Genomic DNA, 20,852 nt, shown 5'->3' with positions numbered 1-20,852 from the left:
GTTACTGCGCGACCCAATCTGAGAACACACGCTTAAAACACACTTGTTTTTTTTCTCCCTTCCTCTCTCTCTCCTCCCACGCATAACTTGGGCTACAAAATACACACGGAAAATGATGACAGCAAACTCGACATGAACTATCTCCAGTAATTATGACAGCCTGTGGGTAAAAGGCTACTTTGATGCTATATATTTGTGAGGGTATTAAACATGTCAAACAGCCACTCTGCAATAAGCATTGTGACCTAGGCTACATTTTGAAATATGTGGTAAATGTGTGAAATGTGGTGAAGTTTAAAATTATTTGAATTATATGTGGCAGTATGCGTAAACTATGTGTGTGCCTGTGTCCTGTGTGTGTGTGTGTGATTAGTAGGTCAATCCCAGCATATCCTACACACCTCTGGTCTTGGGCCGGATATTTGGCTCGCGCTGGGAACACATGATGGCTCAGGCCCAGCTGAGGCACACACTGTGGCCTCGAGACAACTAAACCAACACGCAAGTACACAAGCCCGATGGCACATCCTGTATGCTGCCAAACCAGATACGACAACAGTGTCATGTCTGTCATGAAAATGTCGCTTAACGACCATGACCTTAGTTTTCGAAATTAGCGTGGGTTCAAATAAGCATGTCTGACGGGCAAATCCCCTAACATGCTAAATGTAAATTCTTAAATACGACTTAAATAAGTAAATTAAGACGTAAATGCGAGTTTATGCATTGTCACAGACTAATAAACGGGACAAGTCTCTGACAAATGTTTGCCAATAACATGCCCTGCGAAAGACAAGTATGGAGGAAGTTGCGGCAAGACCTGAATTTCCATTGGGCTGAAGACACGTCTCACTCACCTTTAAACGAAATGGAACGGGAAGAGGCTCTACCTCACGTTCTACGTCCAGTCGGCCCCGTGCCCAGTCCTTTCAATTAGTTAACTTCCATAGTTGGTGTAGAAACGGTAATCAATGAAAACGGAGGAAAATTAAAAGTTTGCCAATTTTGCCAACCCCTTTACTCGACCTGGTATTGACCCCTCTCATTCCAGAGCGTCGAACGGGACAGGCCACTCACGGCCGTGAAGGGGGGTTCTCACAAGGGAGGCGAAAAAAGTTGGGTGGGGGCGCTGTGTCCTTTAGACAAATTAAAAACTCTTCTCGCGCATCAAGAGAAATTCCCCAATAATAAACCATTTGATGCATCGACTGTGTAGACCAAAACTATTCCGGGATGTCCGTCAGAAGTATGAGTTCCAACTTTTGAAAACCATCGAAAAAGCTAGTGGCGTCTGGCTTGGACTAGCGGCCGAGGCGAGGCAAATCTCCGCAGCGGAAAGCCCAATTCTCTCCTCTTTTTCCGTTATGGATAGACAACCCTACGACTGGTTCTCCAGTGAGGATGAGAGAGGCGGCGAGGCGACCTTTGAAGGACTTGAGAAGTGATTAGGAAGTGGAAAAGAGGATAAAAGGAAAAAAAAGAAAATGAGGAGAAAAGTTGCCGCTGCTGGCCGCGGTGTCTGCTTGCGGCCCCGTCAGATACCCTCCCTCGCCTGGCTCAACCCCCTCCTCTACTCGCGCAGCAGTTCCAGCCGGTCACCATCTCGCGCCTGACGTCAGCATGGGAACCGGAGACGGGAGGCTTCTTAAAGGGCTAGCTTGAGGGCAAACTATACCCTACCCTAAGTGTCAGCAAAGGATTCAACATTAAATAAACGGACATAGGCCTAGGCTAGGCATCTCCAAAGCATGGTACACTTTTAATCAAGCTCTTTCCCAAATGGTTAACCTATAGCCTAATTCCTTAAAATCGGATCCAATCTTTCTCTGACAATTTTGGATGGAACATCACCCCCTCCACACATTCACACGAGAGAAAAGAGAATTAAAAACTACTGGGTAGAGTCAGGCTAATAAGCATGCCGGGCGGGTGTAGCCTATTTCCAAAAGTCCTACGGCATTTGGACTCCTTAGGTAGACGAATGCATGGACTCTCACTCACTGACCATGTTTACCTAAAATATCTGAGACCAGAAATGTGTTTAAGCTAGTTATCTCTTCCGGTGGGCTACAGTTTGACATTGGACAAAGTTCAAAGAATCTGCCGATACAGTCAAGTGTCCGTTGTCTGGTTATGACGTAGTAGATAGGTTAGCCCTAGATTTCCTGTAGCCTATTCGTGTGCAATCCAAGCATGTCATGTTAGGACAGCAAACATGACACCCTTTATCTCTGTCTCAGTCCCACTGCACAGAAAGCAAGTTATCGTGGGCTCTAAACAGAACAGGTCCGGATCCACTCGCACACAACCCTGCCGCGGCAGTGGCAGATTGCGATAGCCTATCCGTCCTGGGTCGATTTTGGGCCCGTGATGAGCTGCATCCGGATCCGTTTCTGACCCGGTCGTCAACCATTTAAAAAATGCACTATGCCTACTACTTCAAGTGAAATAAAAATGCAGTTTTGTGAATTCCGTAACTAGTTTTGGACACGAAACAAACATTGCACTAGGCCTACAGGCTATGCACTTTACTGTAGAAATACAATATTTTGGACATTATAATAGCCTATTATGCAGATAGGCCTATCTATATTTTGTAAGGGATCTAGCCAATTCGTTCCGGATCCGTTTTGGACCCACACATCCGTCTGATCTTGCCAAAAACGAGTCTGACAGTCTGGCGGATTCACTGACTTGAGGGCGAGTCCGTCCCCGAGTCTTTTGATATCCCATTCTTCCCTCTCCACTTCCCTTTTCTCTTTTCTTGCCAAATTTTCACTATGTCCGCCTGGGTCGATAACTCCAAACATGTATGGCCACATAGACGGCGAAGCAGACGAAGACTGCGATGCTGGGGCCTTTGTAACTCAAATATATGAACAAAAAGTAAAACCAGAAGCGACTTATGTTGCCGGATGGAAGAGACCCGTAGTGGCAGAGACCGCAGAACCAAAATTATTCTGTTTAGTCATAGGCTACTTAATGCTGCTGAAACACATAAAAATAATTTTAGTTGACGCAACTACGCGCTTCGTGCTCCACAGGAATGCACCAAGTAAAGATGCACTCTAGCACGGGAGAGGATAGAAAGATCAGAATGGTTTGACCGAAGATGGGTAAACGTTGCCCAGCAACCAGATCCCAAAATTATGCGGAGTCAGACGTTGCCAAAGATTCTAGGCTCTGATCAAAACGTTAGACGTGACAGTAGGCTACTCAGAACTTCTGTTTAGAGTTTGACACTAAAATAGAATAGTTTTCCGATTCATTCCAGCTAGGCTAATGCTAACACGCCCATCTGTGCGCTTTCAGAGGAATTAAACGAGGGCTATTGTAATAACAGCATATTGCAATGGTCACCTCCAAGTCAGTCCCTGTTTTAGCACCTTTCTGATGAAAAATGGACAGATCAGCTATTAAAGGCGCAAGAGGAACATATCCACTATGAAGGCGGAATGCAGCTCCGTCAAAGAGTTTAACGAACTGACACTAACCATTCACATTACCTGGGGGAACCGTGACCTGACGGAGTAGCGTAGTCTACCCTTTGGCCGCTCGACCAATCATTCGTGCTCTGCTATTTGGCTAGGCGGTTGGCACCGGGAGAAGAAGACGAGAGATTGTGTCTATTTTATTTATTCAAGTCATCACCCGTTCCTGAAGCCACATATCAAGCAGTAGCGCCTTTATATTTTGTGTCACCATACAGACTTGTTTCGCTATTTGTCTGTTGCGTGCATGCTCAGTTCCTGCACCGGCCGTTAATAGATAGGCGAAGGGTTCCGTCTTACCGACACTGGGAAACGGGTTAATGTCAGCATGAGCGGTGGTGTATACGGCGGAGGTGAGTGGCAACAGCTTTTTAATGCAGCCTATAATAAACAGTCTCAGATTCATAAAGGATTGAAGTAACCTACGCTCTCTCTCTCTCTGTCTCCCTCATTCTGTCTCCTTTTCAAACACACACACACAGAGAGAGAGAGACAGACACTCATGCACAACTCCCACAGCAAATGCATTAGCCTACCATGACATCACCTCACCAACTCCTGCATTCTGCTACTTTTTTTGAAAGGCATGTGCAATGTGTTTACACTGTCCTCTCTGTGTGTTTTTAGATGAGGTAGGTGCACTGGTGTTTGACATCGGTTCCTTCTCCACACGGGCAGGTTATGCAGGAGAGGACTGCCCCAAAGTGAGTCTTCTGTCCACCTTGCCACACTCCTATTCATCAACCCATCTGTCCATCAGCCCCATATTTGTCATTATGGTGCACCTATATAACTGATTGTCCTTGATGTTCATCCTGATTGATCAGTTGGGTACTACCATAGGCTGACTTCCCCACCTCTCTGGGAGTGCACATAGAAGAGGAGGGGTCAGGTGAGACGGAGGCGGGACAAGAGAGTTTGGTTGGGCGGAGCTTTCACCTAGACACACCTGCTATACATGTGCCCCGAGCAGGAGTGGAGCTAATCTCACCGCTGAAGAATGGCATGAGTATGACTCACACTCAAACTCACACGCACACACACACACACACACACCTTCTCGGTGTCCAGATTGGTGAGCTGATCTCGTCTGTGCTGTGTGAAAACGATGAAGACTGCGTGGGAGCGACTGCTAGTCTTTTTCATGTTGGTGGCAGCCACCGTCCTGGGTCATACACATGACAACAGTCCACACAGCCAGCATTCACAACACACACAAACAAGTAGCATTCACACACACACACACACACACAAAAAAAACCTGCATTCATACATAAATACACTTAACAATGATAACAGCAGCTACAGTGTTAATATGTACAGTATGCAAGTTAAAGTATAGCACATACAAAAAACAGTACCGGTACTAACAAATAAATGATCAAATTAGATTCAATTTAATTTCTATAGCATATCTAAATATGTGTAAATGGACACAAACACACACACACACCGGGCCTTGTTCCCGCAGTCCATTACTTGAATTTCCCCTTGGGGATCAATAAAGTATCTATCTATCTATCTATCTATCTATCTATCTATCTATCTATCATCATTAGGTTGTGGATGTCGGCCAATTTTACACAGGACTCACCAATTCACAAGCACACACAAACCAGCATTCAGCACACATTAACATGCTATGTTGCTGTTATGTCACTCTTTCTCCTTGTTTCTGTGTCTGTCTCAGTTGAGGACTGGGAGGCATTCCAGGCCATTGTGGATCATGTATACAGCAAATACATCAAATCAGAGCCCAACCTACACCCTGTGCTCATGTCTGAGGCCCCAGTAAGCAAACATGCTTTTCACATGCTTGCACACACATACACACACACACACACACACACACCTAAAGTGGTGCTAATTATGAATATTGATGTGTGTTTCTGTCTGTCTGTGGTGTGTGTGTGTGTGTGTGTGTGTGTGTGTTCCTTCACAGTGGAACTCTCGTGTGAAGAGAGAGAAGCTTACTGAGCTGATGTTTGAGCACTACAACATACCTGCCTTCTTCCTGTGCAAGACTGCCGTTCTCACTGCGTATCCAATCACAACTCCTCAGTCGCCAGTCATCAGCCATCATTCAGGCAGCATTAATCAATCACCAATCAAAAATGCTGAAAAGTATTATTCAAATCTATTAGAATCTAAACTGCACAAGGGACACTGTTCAAGTTACAACCAATGTGCCTTATCCAACTGAAAACTTCAAGGTGATATCTGTGATTCTAATCTAATATGATTCTTGTGAAATTCAGTGAATTGCACTACACAACCCCCGAGCTTTCTGGTCTGTGTACTGAAAAAACAATGTTTGTACAAAGTTCTAGCTCTGTAAATAGGGAACAAGCATAGTGGCTAACAGCAAGCCTAAAACAATTCCAGCCAATCAACATGTTTCTTTAGGAGCGTGAAATGGAGGGCTGCGATTTGACTGGTGGTTGAGCCCAAATATCCACAACCATTTGTCAGAAGTACAGAATCCACCATTTAATGCTGCAACTCTAACACCAACATGCTTTTGCATGCATTGCATCAAACTAATAGCATGCTTCCATTCAGAAAAAAACAATTGCTGATGCAGTTCTCACAAGCTAAAGTGTTTTGTTTCAGACCATGATGCACACGCTTGAAACATGTACAGTAGTTACACGCACATACTGTATGTGTGCAGATCAAAATTGCATTCATTAGATGGTTTTCATGGCATCACATACCCTTAACATCATTGGCTATAGCTTTGCTAATGGCCGTGCAACAGGACTGGTGTTGGACAGTGGAGCTACACACACCACCGCCATCCCAGTGCATGATGGGTATGTCCTGCAGCAAGGTAAGGAATCACATACACACACACACACTCAAAATGAACCCATTGCACCTTGTCTCAAGGTGTTTCCCTTCAAGGTGTGCATAACTATTTAGATAGAATTACCAGTGTCCAGTTGCATTAAGTGTGCTTGTTTGCTTATATAACAATATTTTTATTCCTTTATATAACAACAATATTTTCTTTCCTTTAAAGGATTCTAGCCTAGTTTTACAGTAAACTTTGTTGCCTGTATACAGGTATTGTTAAATCTCCCTTGGCTGGAGACTTCATCACGATGCAGTGCAGAGAGCTGTTCCAGGAGATGAATATTGAGATCACACCACCTTATATGATCGCTTCCAAGGTGCAGTCTGCTTTACTTTCCATCTTTCTCTCTTGTTCTTTGGCCTTTCTCTCTCCAAATTGATTTCCGAAATCTTTATTTGCATATCATGTTTGTGTGTGTTTCATGTGTAGGAACCGGTAAGAGAGGGTGCGCCTCCAAACTGGACTAAGAAAGATAAACTCCCTCCAGTTTCAAAATCGTGGCACACTTACATGTGCAATGTAAGAACATCGGCTTCGTAATTCACACTTGCACTGTTGGACTAACAGGGGGACTAATGACAAGAAAACTACGCCCACACTAAATCCATTTTCTATCTGCTTTGTTTACTCATTCTCCATTCCGTTCTCTATCCAATTCTGGATTCCACACGCTAACAGGAGGTGATTCAGGATTTCCAAGCATCTGTTCTGCAGGTGTCTGACTCCCCCTATGATGAGCAGTAAGTGGTGAAATCTTCCATCACACCATTTTATTAGGGCCCGAGCACCGAAGGGCGCAAGGCCCTATTGTTTTTGTAAGGATTATTATTAGGGCCCGAGCACCGAAGGGCACAAGGCCCTATTGTTTTTATAAGGATTATTATTATTATTAGGGCCCGAGCACCGAAGGGCGCAAGGCCCTATTGTTTTTGTAAGGATTATTATTAGGGCCCGAGCACCGAAGGGCGCAAGGCCCTATTGTTTTTGTAAGGATTATTATTAGGGCCCGAGCACCGAAGGGCGCAAGGCCCTATTGTTTTTGTAAGGATTATTATTATTATTATTATTATTATTATTATTAGGGCCCGAGCACCGAAGGGCGCAAGGCCCTATTGTTTTTGTAAGGATTATTATTATTATTATTATTCATTATTCTACTTTTTTGCTTTCCTGTTTTTGAAGTGGTTAACATTGCCAAAAATTCTTGAAATGTGGCACACACGTCAAGTGTCACGCATCGCAGTTATGTACAAGAGTTTGACTCCGGGCGTGGCCCAGGGTCTCGCTAGCGCCCCCTTAGGTGACTGATCTCGTGGTTGGCATATATTTTGAGGTGGTTAACATGAACGAAAAGTCTTGAAATTTGACACACACATCAGGTGTCACACAAAGCAGCTAGGTACAAAAGCTTGGCCCCGGGCATGGCCCAGGGACTCGCTAGCGCCCCCTTACGCCTCCTTAGGTGACTGATCCCGTGGTTGGCATATAATTTCAGCTACACACACCAAATTTGGTAGGTGTCTGTATCTCTCCAAGATGAACAACTTTCCTATGTACAATGCATTAGCCACGCCCAACAGGAAGTGAGATATTTGGGATTTTGTGCAGACTAATGTGATGAAATATGTGCTGAATTGTGATCCCAAAAGAGGTGCTTCCCATGGGTGAAAACGCATGAAATTTGGCACACACATCAAGTGATACAGTGAATAGACAGGGATAAAAGCTTGGCACCGGGCGTTGGCCAGGAACTCCATAGCGCCCCCTTATGTCACTGTGACTTGTGGTTGGCATATAGTTTTATATACACACACCAAATTTGGTGGGTGTATGTAACTCCCAAAACCAAACAACTTTTGTATAAACATGTCATTAGCCACGCCCACAGGAAGTGAGGTAATTGAGATTTTGTGCATTGTGGACATGATCAATTTTAACGTACTCCTCCTACACGGTTGATCCGATTCATGTCAAAGTTGGTATACATGATGCCGAGATGTTCCTGATTATAAATTGTGAAGTTTTTTTTTGATATGTTGTAATTTGACGAAATGGCGAAATTATTAATTTTAATACCCTTCCACATAAACAAAAAATGTGTCATAATTCACCATGCATGGCTTGAAATGTTTTAAATTTCACAGGTCATTGAAGACCATGTTAATGATAATATTCACATGCCCATAATGCATGTTTGGCATAGCGCCACCAACTGGCAGCAGAAAGAATGACATTTACACTGATGTCACATGATCAATTTGAACATACTCCTCCTAGACGGTTTGTCAGATTCATTTGAAATTTGGCGAATATTATGCCAAGATGTCGCTGATGTTAAATTGTGAAGGGATTTTTGATAACTTATATATTTGATATGATTTTAATATCTCACCACATAAACAGGAAATGTGTCATAAATCACAGTGCATTGAATGAATGGTCTGAAACTTCTCAGGTTAATAGATATCATGATTATGATGATATCCAGACACCCAATGGGCCTGCCTGACATAGCGCCACCACCTGGCCAAGCAGGAAATGTGCCAGAAATGGACAATGCCTTAAGTGATTGATCTGAAACTTTATAAAATATCAGACATCATTATTGTGATGATATTCACATTCGTAATTCACAGGCCTAGCATAGCGCCACCATCTGGCCAAGCAGGAAATGTGCCAGAAATGCTCTATGCTTTGAATAAATGGTCTGACACTTCTCATGGTAATAGATATTACGATTATGATGATATCCAGACACCCAATGGGCCTGCCTGGCATAGCGCCACCACCTGGTCAAGCAGGAAATGTGACTGATCCCGTGGTTGGCAAATATTTTGAGGTGGTTAACATAATCGAAAAGTCTTGAAATTTGACACACACATCAGGTGTCACACAAAGCAGCTAGGTACAAAAGCTTGGCCCCGGGCATGGCCCAGGGACTCGCTAGCGCCCCCTTACGCCTCCTTAGGTGACTGATCCCGTGGTTGGCATATAATTTAAGCTACACACACCAAATTTGGTAGGTGTCTGTATCTCTCCAAGATGAACAACTTTCCTATGTACAATGCATTAGCCACGCCCAACAGGAAGTGAGATATTTGGGATTTTGTGCAGACTAATGTGATGAAATATGTGCTGAATTGTGATCCCAAAAGAGGTGCTTCCCATGGGTGAAAACGCATGAAATTTGGCACACACATCAAGTGATACAGTGAATAGACATGGATAAAAGCTTGGCACCGGGCGTTGGCCAGGAACTCCATAGCGCCCCCTTATGTCACTGTGACTTGTGGTTGGCATATAGTTTTAGATACACACACCAAATTTGGTGGGTGTATGTAACTCCCAAAACCAAACAACTTTTGTATTAACATGTCATTAGCCACGCCCACAGGAAGTGAGGTAATTGAGATTTTGTGCGTTGTGGACATGATCAATTTTAACATACTCCTCCTAGACGGTTGATCCGATTCATGTCAAAGTTGGTATACATGACGCCGAGATGTTCCTGATTATAAATTGTGAAGCCTTTTTTTGATATGTTGTAATTTGACGAAATGGCGAAATTATTAATTTTAATACCCTTCCACATGAACAATAAATGTGTCATAATTCACCATGCATGGCTTGAAATGTTTTAAATTTCACAGGTCATTAAAGACCATGTTAATGATAATATTCACATGCCCATAATGCATGTTTGGCATAGCGCCACCACCTGGCAACAGAAAGAATGACAATTATACTGATTTCATATGATCAATTTGAACATACTCCTCCTAGACGGTTTGTCAGATTCATTTGAAATTTGGCGAATATTATGCCAAGCTGTCGCTGATGTTAAATTGTGAAGGGATTTTTGATAACTTATATATTTGATATGATTTTAATATCTCACCACATAAACAGGAAATGTGTCATAAATCACAGTGCATTGAATGAATGGTCTGAAACTTCTCAGGTTAATAGATATCATGATTATGATGATATCCAGACACCCAATGGGCCTGCCTGACATAGCGCCACCACCTGGCCAAGCAGGAAATGTGCCAGAAATGGACAATGCCTTAAGTGATTGATCTGAAACTTTATAAAATATCAGACATCATTATTGTGATGATATTCACATTCGTAATTCACAGGCCTAGCATAGCGCCACCATCTGGCCAAGCAGGAAATGTGCCAGAAATGCTCTATGCTTTGAATAAATGGTCTGACACTTCTCATGGTAATAGATATTACGATTATGATGATATCCAGACACCCAATGGGCCTGCCTGGCATAGCGCCACCACCTGGTCAAGCAGGAAATGTGACTGATCCCGTGGTTGGCAAATATTTTGAGGTGGTTAACATAATCGAAAAGTCTTGAAATTTGACACACACATCAGGTGTCACACAAAGCAGCTAGGTACAAAAGCTTGGCCCCGGGCATGGCCCAGGGACTCGCTAGCGCCCCCTTACGCCTCCTTAGGTGACTGATCCCGTGGTTGGCATATAATTTAAGCTACACACACCAAATTTGGTAGGTGTCTGTATCTCTCCAAGATGAACAACTTTCCTATGTACAATGCATTAGCCACGCCCAACAGGAAGTGAGATATTTGGGATTTTGTGCAGACTAATGTGATGAAATATGTGCTGAATTGTGATCCCAAAAGAGGTGCTTCCCATGGGTGAAAACGCATGAAATTTGGCACACACATCAAGTGATACAGTGAATAGACATGGATAAAAGCTTGGCACCGGGCGTTGGCCAGGAACTCCATAGCGCCCCCTTATGTCACTGTGACTTGTGGTTGGCATATAGTTTTAGATACACACACCAAATTTGGTGGGTGTATGTAACTCCCAAAACCAAACAACTTTTGTATTAACATGTCATTAGCCACGCCCACAGGAAGTGAGGTAATTGAGATTTTGTGCGTTGTGGACATGATCAATTTTAACATACTCCTCCTAGACGGTTGATCCGATTCATGTCAAAGTTGGTATACATGACGCCGAGATGTTCCTGATTATAAATTGTGAAGCCTTTTTTTGATATGTTGTAATTTGACGAAATGGCGAAATTATTAATTTTAATACCCTTCCACATGAACAATAAATGTGTCATAATTCACCATGCATGGCTTGAAATGTTTTAAATTTCACAGGTCATTAAAGACCATGTTAATGATAATATTCACATGCCCATAATGCATGTTTGGCATAGCGCCACCACCTGGCAACAGAAAGAATGACAATTATACTGATTTCATATGATCAATTTGAACATACTCCTCCTAGACGGTTTGTCAGATTCATTTGAAATTTGGCGAATATTATGCCAAGCTGTCGCTGATGTTAAATTGTGAAGGGATTTTTGATAACTTATATATTTGATATGATTTTAATATCTCACCACATAAACAGGAAATGTGTCATAAATCACAGTGCATTGAATGAATGGTCTGAAACTTCTCAGGTTAATAGATATCATGATTATGATGATATCCAGACACCCAATGGGCCTGCCTGACATAGCGCCACCACCTGGCCAAGCAGGAAATGTGCCAGAAATGGACAATGCCTTAAGTGATTGATCTGAAACTTTATAAAATATCAGACATCATTATTGTGATGATATTCACATTCGTAATTCACAGGCCTAGCATAGCGCCACCATCTGGCCAAGCAGGAAATGTGCCAGAAATGCTCTATGCTTTGAATAAATGGTCTGACACTTCTCATGGTAATAGATATTACGATTATGATGATATCCAGACACCCAATGGGCCTGCCTGGCATAGCGCCACCACCTGGTCAAGCAGGAAATGTGACTGATCCCGTGGTTGGCAAATATTTTGAGGTGGTTAACATAATCGAAAAGTCTTGAAATTTGACACACACATCAGGTGTCACACAAAGCAGCTAGGTACAAAAGCTTGGCCCCGGGCATGGCCCAGGGACTCGCTAGCGCCCCCTTACGCCTCCTTAGGTGACTGATCCCGTGGTTGGCATATAATTTAAGCTACTCACACCAAATTTGGTAGGTGTCTGTATCTCTCCAAGATGAACAACTTTCCTATGTACAATGCATTAGCCACGCCCAACAGGAAGTGAGATATTTGGGATTTTGTGCAGACTAATGTGATGAAATATGTGCTGAATTGTGATCCCAAAAGAGGTGCTTCCCATGGGTGAAAACGCATGAAATTTGGCACACACATCAAGTGATACAGTGAATAGACATGGATAAAAGCTTGGCACCGGGCGTTGGCCAGGAACTCCATAGCGCCCCCTTATGTCACTGTGACTTGTGGTTGGCATATAGTTTTAGATACACACACCAAATTTGGTGGGTGTATGTAACTCCCAAAACCAAACAACTTTTGTATTAACATGTCATTAGCCACGCCCACAGGAAGTGAGGTAATTGAGATTTTGTGCGTTGTGGACATGATCAATTTTAACATACTCCTCCTAGACGGTTGATCCGATTCATGTCAAAGTTGGTATACATGACGCCGAGATGTTCCTGATTATAAATTGTGAAGCCTTTTTTTGATATGTTGTAATTTGACGAAATGGCGAAATTATTAATTTTAATACCCTTCCACATGAACAATAAATGTGTCATAATTCACCATGCATGGCTTGAAATGTTTTAAATTTCACAGGTCATTAAAGACCATGTTAATGATAATATTCACATGCCCATAATGCATGTTTGGCATAGCGCCACCACCTGGCAACAGAAAGAATGACAATTATACTGATTTCATATGATCAATTTGAACATACTCCTCCTAGACGGTTTGTCAGATTCATTTGAAATTTGGCGAATATTATGCCAAGCTGTCGCTGATGTTAAATTGTGAAGGGATTTTTGATAACTTATATATTTGATATGATTTTAATATCTCACCACATAAACAGGAAATGTGTCATAAATCACAGTGCATTGAATGAATGGTCTGAAACTTCTCAGGTTAATAGATATCATGATTATGATGATATCCAGACACCCAATGGGCCTGCCTGACATAGCGCCACCACCTGGCCAAGCAGGAAATGTGCCAGAAATGGACAATGCCTTAAGTGATTGATCTGAAACTTTATAAAATATTGGATATCATTATTGTGATGATATTCACATGCGTAATTCACAGGCCTAGCATAGCGCCACCTTCTGGCCAAGCAGGAAATGTGCCAGAAATGCTCTATGCTTTGAATAAATGGTCTGAAACTTCTCAGGTTAATAGATATTATGATTATGATGATATCCAGACACCCAATGGGCCTGCCTGGCATAGCGCCACCACCTGGTCAAGCAGGAAATGTGCCAGAAAATGGACAATGCCTTAAGTGATTGATCTGTTTACAAAAAAGTTGGATATCATTATTGTAATGATATTCACATGTGTAATTTCCATGCCTAACATAGCGCCACCATCTGGCCAACCAAAAAGTGCATCAGAAATGTTCTTTGCTTAAAATGAATGGTCTGAAATTTCTCAGGTTAATATATATTATGATTATGATGACACCCAATGGGCCTGCCTTGCATTGCACCCCCACCTGGCCAAGCAAGTACATGTGGCAGAAAATAAAATACAAAAACAAGTAGCACACGCATCAAATATGTACATTTCACAAATGCACCACATCGGTGCTTTGTTGGATTCCGACATGTCACGGGTTGCGGCCCGCAGGTGCTCGGGCCCGCCATTGCCGCTTGCGGCTATATTTATTATTTATTATTGTTATTCTACTTTTTTGCTTTCCTGTTTTTGAGGGAGTTAACATGGTCGAAAATTCTTGAAATTTGGCACACACGTCAGGTGTCACGCAACGCAGTTAGGTACAAGAGCTTGACCCCGGGCGTGGCCCAGGGACTCGCTAGCGCCCCCTTAGGTGACTGATCCCGTGGTTGGCAAATATTTTGAGGTGGTTAACGTAATCGAAAAGTCTTGAAATTTGGCACACACATCAGGTGTCACACAAAGCAGCTAGGTAAAAAAGCTTGGCCCCGCGCATGGCCCAGAGACTCGCTAGCGCCCCCTTACGCCCCCTTAGATGACTGATCCCGTGGTGGGCATATACTTTCAGCTACACACACCAAATTTGGTAGGTGTTTGTATCTCCCCAAGATAAACAACTTTCGAATGTACAATGCATTAGCCACGCCCAACAGGAAGTGAGGTATTTGGGATTTTGTGCAGACTAATATGTGATGAAATATGTGATGAATCATGATGCCAAAGGAGGTGCTTCCCATGGGTGAAAACGCATGAAATTTGGCACACACATCAAGTGATACAGTGAATAGACAGGGATAAAAGCTTGGCACCGGGCGTTGCCCAGGAACTCCATAGCGCCCCCTTATGTCACTGTGACTTGTGGTTGGCATATAGTTTTAGATACACACACCAAATTTGGTGGGTGTATGTAACTCCCAAAAACAAACAACTTTTGTATTAACATGCCATTAGCCACGCCCACAGGAAGTGAGGTAATTGAGATTTTGTGCATTGTGGACATGATCAATTTTAACGTACTCCTCCTAGACGGTTGATCCGATTCATGTCAAAGTTGGTATACATGACGCCGAGATGTTCCTGATTATAAATTGTGAAGCCTTTTTTTGATATGTTGTAATTTGACGAAATGGCGAAATTATTAATTTTAATACCCTTCCACATAAGCAATAAATGTGTCATAATTCACCATGCATGGCTTGAAATGTTTTAAATTTCACAGGTCATTGAAGACCATGTTAATGATAATATTCACATGCCCATAATGCATGTTTGGCATAGCGCCACCAACTGGCAACAGAAAGAATGACAATTACACTGATGTCACATGATCAATTTGAACATACTGCTCCTAGACGGTTTGTCAGATTCATGTGAAATTTGGCAAATATGATGCCAAGATGTCGCTGATGTTAAATTGTGAAGGGATTTTTGATATGTTAAATATTTGATATGATTTTAATATCTCACCACATAAACAGGAAATGTGTCATAAATCACAGTTCATTGAATGAATGGTCTGAAACTTCTCAGGTTAATAGATATCATGATTATGATGATATCCAGACACCCAATGGGCCTGCCTGACATAGCGCCACCACCTGGCCAAGCAGGAAATGTGCCAGAAATGGACAATGCCTTAAGTGATTGATCTGAAACTTTATAAAATATCAGACATCATTTTTGTGATGATATTCACATTCGTAATTCACAGGCCTAGCATAGCGCCACCATCTGGCCAAGCAGGAAATGTGCCAGAAATGCTCTATGCTTTGAATAAATGGTCTGACACTTCTCATGGTAATAGATATTATAATTATGATGATATCCAGACACCCAATGAGCCTGCCTGGCATAGCGCCACCACCTGGTCAAGCAGGAAATGTGCCAGAAAATGGACAATGCCTTAAGTGATTGATCTGTTTACAAAAAATTTGGATATCATTATTGTGATGATATTCACATGTGTAATTTCCATGCCTAACATAGCGCCACCATCTGGCCAACCAAAAAGTGTATCAGAAATGTTCTTTGCTTAAAATGAATGGTCTGAAATTTCTCAGGTTAATATATATGATTATGATGACACCCAATGGGCCTGCCTTGCATTTCGCCCCCACCTGGCCAAGCAAGTACATGTGGCAGAAAATAAAATACAAAAACAAATAGCACACGCATCAAATATGTACATTTCACAAACGCACCACGTCGGTGCTTTGTTGGATTCCGACATGTCACGGGTTGCGGCCCGTAGGTGCTCGGGCCCGCCATTGCCGCTTGCGGCTATATTTATTATTATATTAACTTTGTCTCAGAGCGTTTTCCTTTTTTGAGGTGGTTAAGATGGGTAAAAAGTCTTGAAATTTGGCACACACATCAGGTGTCATGCAAAGCAGTTAGGTACAAGAGCTTGGCCCCGGGCGTGGCCCAGGGACTCAGTAGCGCCCCCTTAGGTGATTGAGGCAGTGGTTGGCACATACTTTCGGCTAGACGCATCAAATTCGGTAGGTGTGTGTATCTCCCCAAGATGAACAACTTTCGTATGTACAATGCATTAGCCACGCCCAACAGGAAGTGAGGTATTTGGGATTTTGTGCAGACTAAAATGTGATGAATTGTGATGCCAGAAGACGTTCTTCCCATCGGTGAAAACGCATGAAATTTGGCACACACGTCAAGAGGTACCATGAATACACAGGGGAAAAGCCTTGGCACTGGGCTTGGCCCAGGAACTCCATAGCGCCCCCTTATGTCACTGTGACTTGTGGTTGGCATATAGTTTTAGATACACACACCAAATTTGGTGGGTGTGTGTAACTCCCAAAAACAATCAACTTTTGTATCAACATGCCATTAGCCACGCCCACAGGAAGTGAGGTAATTGGGATTTTGTGCATTGTGGACATGATCAATTTTAACGTACTCCTCCTAGACGATTGATCCGATTCATGTGAAAGTTGGTATACATGATGCCAATATGCTTCTGATTCTAAATTGTGAAGCTTTTTTTGATATGTTGTAATTTGACGAAATGGCGAAACTATTAATTTTAATACCCTTCCACGTTAACAATAAATGTATCTTAATTCACCATGCATGGCTTGAAATGTTTTAAATTTCACAGGTCTTTCAATACCATGGTAGTGATGATATTCACATGCCCATAATGTATATTTGGCATAGTGCCACCACCTGGCAACAGAAAGAATGGCAATTACATTGATGTTACATGATCAATTTTAACATACTCCTCCTAGACTGTTTGTCCGATTCATGTGAAATTTGGCTAACATTATGCCAAGATGTTGCTGATGTTAAATTGCGAAGGGATTTTTGATATGTTGTAATATGTCATGATTTTAATATCTCATCATATAAACTGGAAATGTGTCATATAATCACAGTGCATTGAATGAATGGTCTGAAACTTCTCAGGTTAATAGATATTATGATTATGATGATATCCAGACACCCAATGGGCCTGCCTGACATAGCGCCACCACCTGGCCAAGTAGGAAATGTGCCAGAAATGGACAATGCCTTAAGTGATTGATCTGAAACTTTATAAAATATTGGATATCATTATTGTGATGATATTCACACATATAATTCACATGCCTAGCATAGCGCCACCATCTGGCCAAACAGGAAATATGCCAGAAATGCTCTATGTTTTGAATGAATGGTCTGAAACTTCTCAGGTTAATAGATATTATAATTATGATGATATCCAGACACCCTATGGGCCTGCCTGGCATAGCGCCACCACCTGGCCAAGCAGGAAAATGTGCCAGAAATTGGTAATGCCTTTATTGGTTGATCTGAAACTTTTCAAAATATTGGATATCATTATTGTGATGATATTCACATGTGTAATTCACATGCCTAATATAGCGCCACCATCTGGCCAAAAAGTGTATCAAAAATGTTCTTTGCTTAAAATTAATAATCTGAAATTTCTCAGGTTAATATATATTATGATTATGATGACACACAATGGGCCTGCCTTGCATATTGCCCCACCTGGCCAAGCAAGTAAATGTGCCAGAAAATAACATGCAAAAACAAATAACACACACATCAAATATGTACATTTTACAAATGCACCACGTCGGTGCTTTGTTGGATTCTGAAATGTCATGGGTTGCGGCCCGCAGGTGCTCGGGCCCGCCATTGCCGCTTGCGGCTATATTTAGGGCCCGAGCACCGACGGTGCGCGAGGCCTTGCGCACCGAGAGGTGCGAAGCCCTATTGTTTTTGAAAGGATTATTATTATTATTATTATTATTATTTGTTCACCTTTTTGCTATTTTTGAGGTGGTTAGCATGGATGAAAAGTCTTGGAATTTGGCACACACATCTGGTATCACAATGGCTACACAGGCATAAAAGCTTGGCCCCGGGCGTGGCCCAGGGACTCAGTAGCGCCCCCTTAGGTGATTGATCCAGTGGTTGGCACATACTTTCAGCTAGACACACCAAATTTTGTAGGTGTGTGTATCTCCCCAAGATGAACAACTTTTGTATGTACAATGCATTAGCCACGCCCAACAGGAAGTGAGGTATTTGGGATTTTGTGCGGACTAAAATGTGATGAATTGTGATGCCAAAAGAGGTGCTTCCCATCGCTGAAAACGCATGAAATTTGGCACACACGTCAAGAGGTACCGTGAATACACAGGGGAAAAGCCTTGGCACCGGGCGTTGCCCAGGAACTCCATAGCGCCCCCTTACGTCACAGTGACTTGTGGTTGGCATATAGTTTTAGATACACACACCAAATTTGGTGGGTGTATGTAACTCCCAAAAACAATCAACTTTTGTATTAACATGCCATTAGCCACGCCCACAGGAAGTGAGGTAATTGAGATTTTGTGCGTTGTGGACATGATCAATTTTAACGTACTCCTCCTAGACGGTTGATCTGATTCATGTCAAAGTTGGTATACATGACGCTGAGATGTTCCTGATTATAAATTGTGAAGCTTTTTTTTGATATGTTGTAATTTGACGCAATGGCGAAATTATTAATTTTAATACCCTTCCACATAAACAATAAATGTGTCATATTTCACCATGCATGGCTTGAAATGTTTTACATTTCACAGGTCTTTGAATACCATGGGAGTGATGATATTCACATGCCCATAATGCATATTTTGCATAGCGCCACCACCTGGCAACAGAAAGAATGGCAATTACACTGATGTCACATGATCAATTTGAACATACTCCTCCTAGACGGTTTGTCAGATTCATTTGAAATTTGGCAAACATTATGCCAAGATGTCGCTGATGTTAAATTGTGAAGGGATTTTTGATATGTTATATATTTGATATGATTTTAATATCTCACCACATAAAGAGGAAATGTGTCATAAATCACAGTTCATTGAATGAATGGTCTGAAACTTCTGAGGTTAATAGATATCATGTTTATGATGATATTCAGACACCCAATGGACCTGCCTGGCATAGCGCCACCACCTGGCCAAGCAGGAAATGTGCCAGAAATGGACAATGCCTTAAGTGATTGATCTGAAACTTTATAAAATATCAGATATCATTATTGTGATGATATTCACATTCGTAATTCACAGGCCTAGCATAGCGCCACCATCTGGCCAAGCAGGAAATGTGCCAGAAATGCTCTATGCTTTGAATAAATGGTCTGAAACTTCTCATGTTAATAAATATTATAATTATGATGATATCCAGACACCCAATGGGCCTGCCTGGCATAGCGCCACCACCTGGTCAAGCAGGAAATGTGCCAGAAAATGGACAATGCCTTAAGTGATTGATCTGAAAGTTTACAAAAAATGTGGATATCATTATTGTGATGATATTCACATGTGTAATTTCCATGCCTATCATAGCGCCACCATCTGGCCAACCAAAAAGTGTATCAGAAATGTTCTTTGCTTAAAATGAATGGTCTGAAATTTCTCAGGTTAATATATATTATGATTATAATGACACCCAATGGGCCTGCCTTGCATTGCGCCCCCACCTGGCTAAGCAAGTACATGTGGCAGAAAATCAAATACAAAAACAAATAGCACACGCATCAAATATGTACATTTCACAAACGCACCACGTCGGTGCTTTGTTGGATTCCGACATGTCACGGGTTGCGGCCCGCAGGTGCTCGGGCCCGCCTTTGCCGCTTGCGGCTATATTTTATTATTGTTATTCTACTTTTTTGCTTTCCTGTTTTTGAGGGAGTTAACATGGTCGAAAATTCTTGAAATTTGGCACACACGTCAGGTGTCACGCAACGCAGTTAGGTACAAGAGCTTGACCCCGGGCGTGGCCCAGGGACTCGCTAGCGCCCCCTTAGGTGACTGATCCTGTGGTTGACATATATTTTGAGGAGGTTAACATGGTTGAAAAGTCTTGAAATTTGACACAAACATCAGGTGTCACACAAAGCAGCTAGGTAAAAAAGCTTGGCACCGGGCGTTGCCCAGGAACTCCATAGCGCCCCCTTACATCACAGTGACTTGTGGTTGGCATATAGTTTTAGATACACACACCAAATTTGGTGGGTGTATGTAACTCCCAAAAACAAACAACTTTTGTATTAACATGCCATTAGCCACGCCCACAGGAAGTGAGGTAATTGAGATTTTGTGCGTTGTGGACATGATCAATTTTAACGTACTCCTCCTAGACGGTTGATCCGATTCATGTCAAAGTTGGTATACATGACGCCGAGATGTTCCTGATTATAAATTGTGAAGTTTTTTTTTGATATGTTGTAATTTGACGAAATGGCGAAATTATTAATTTTAATACCCTTCCACATAAACAATAACTGTGTCATAATTCACCATGCATGGCTTGAAATGTTTTAAATTTCACAGGTCATTGAAGACCATGTTAATGATAATATTCACATGCCCATAATGCATGTTTGGCATAGCGCCACCAACTGGCAACCGAAAGAATGACAATTATACTGATGTCACATGA

The 20,852-nt window shown here is 42.2% G+C and overlaps 1 protein-coding gene across 1 annotated transcript in view; it reads left to right on the top strand.

Moving 5' to 3' along the window:
- The first annotated feature begins 3,819 nt into the window (after window positions 1-3,819).
- The window catches only part of LOC143128158 (actin-like protein 6B), a 57,494-nt gene continuing 40,461 nt past the window's right edge, over window positions 3,820-20,852 (top strand). The window contains exons 1-9 of the mRNA XM_076289833.1: window positions 3,820-3,844; window positions 4,119-4,195; window positions 4,335-4,500; window positions 5,182-5,282; window positions 5,434-5,531; window positions 6,230-6,324; window positions 6,561-6,667; window positions 6,781-6,870; window positions 7,030-7,091. Coding sequence (XP_076145948.1) covers window positions 3,820-3,844; window positions 4,119-4,195; window positions 4,335-4,500; window positions 5,182-5,282; window positions 5,434-5,531; window positions 6,230-6,324; window positions 6,561-6,667; window positions 6,781-6,870; window positions 7,030-7,091 — 821 coding nt within the window. The remainder of the gene's footprint in view (window positions 3,845-4,118; window positions 4,196-4,334; window positions 4,501-5,181; window positions 5,283-5,433; window positions 5,532-6,229; window positions 6,325-6,560; window positions 6,668-6,780; window positions 6,871-7,029; window positions 7,092-20,852) is intronic.

Source organism: Alosa pseudoharengus, unplaced genomic scaffold, assembly GCF_046254945.1.
Source record: "Alosa pseudoharengus isolate Yale_2024_CS ecotype anadromous, Long Island Sound unplaced genomic scaffold, YU_APseudo_1.1 YU_APseudo_1.1_scf_17, whole genome shotgun sequence".
NCBI lineage: Eukaryota > Metazoa > Chordata > Actinopteri > Clupeiformes > Clupeidae > Alosa > Alosa pseudoharengus.
The sequence above is the reverse complement of the archived record's forward strand: the minus strand, read 5'-3'. Positions and strand labels throughout refer to the sequence as shown.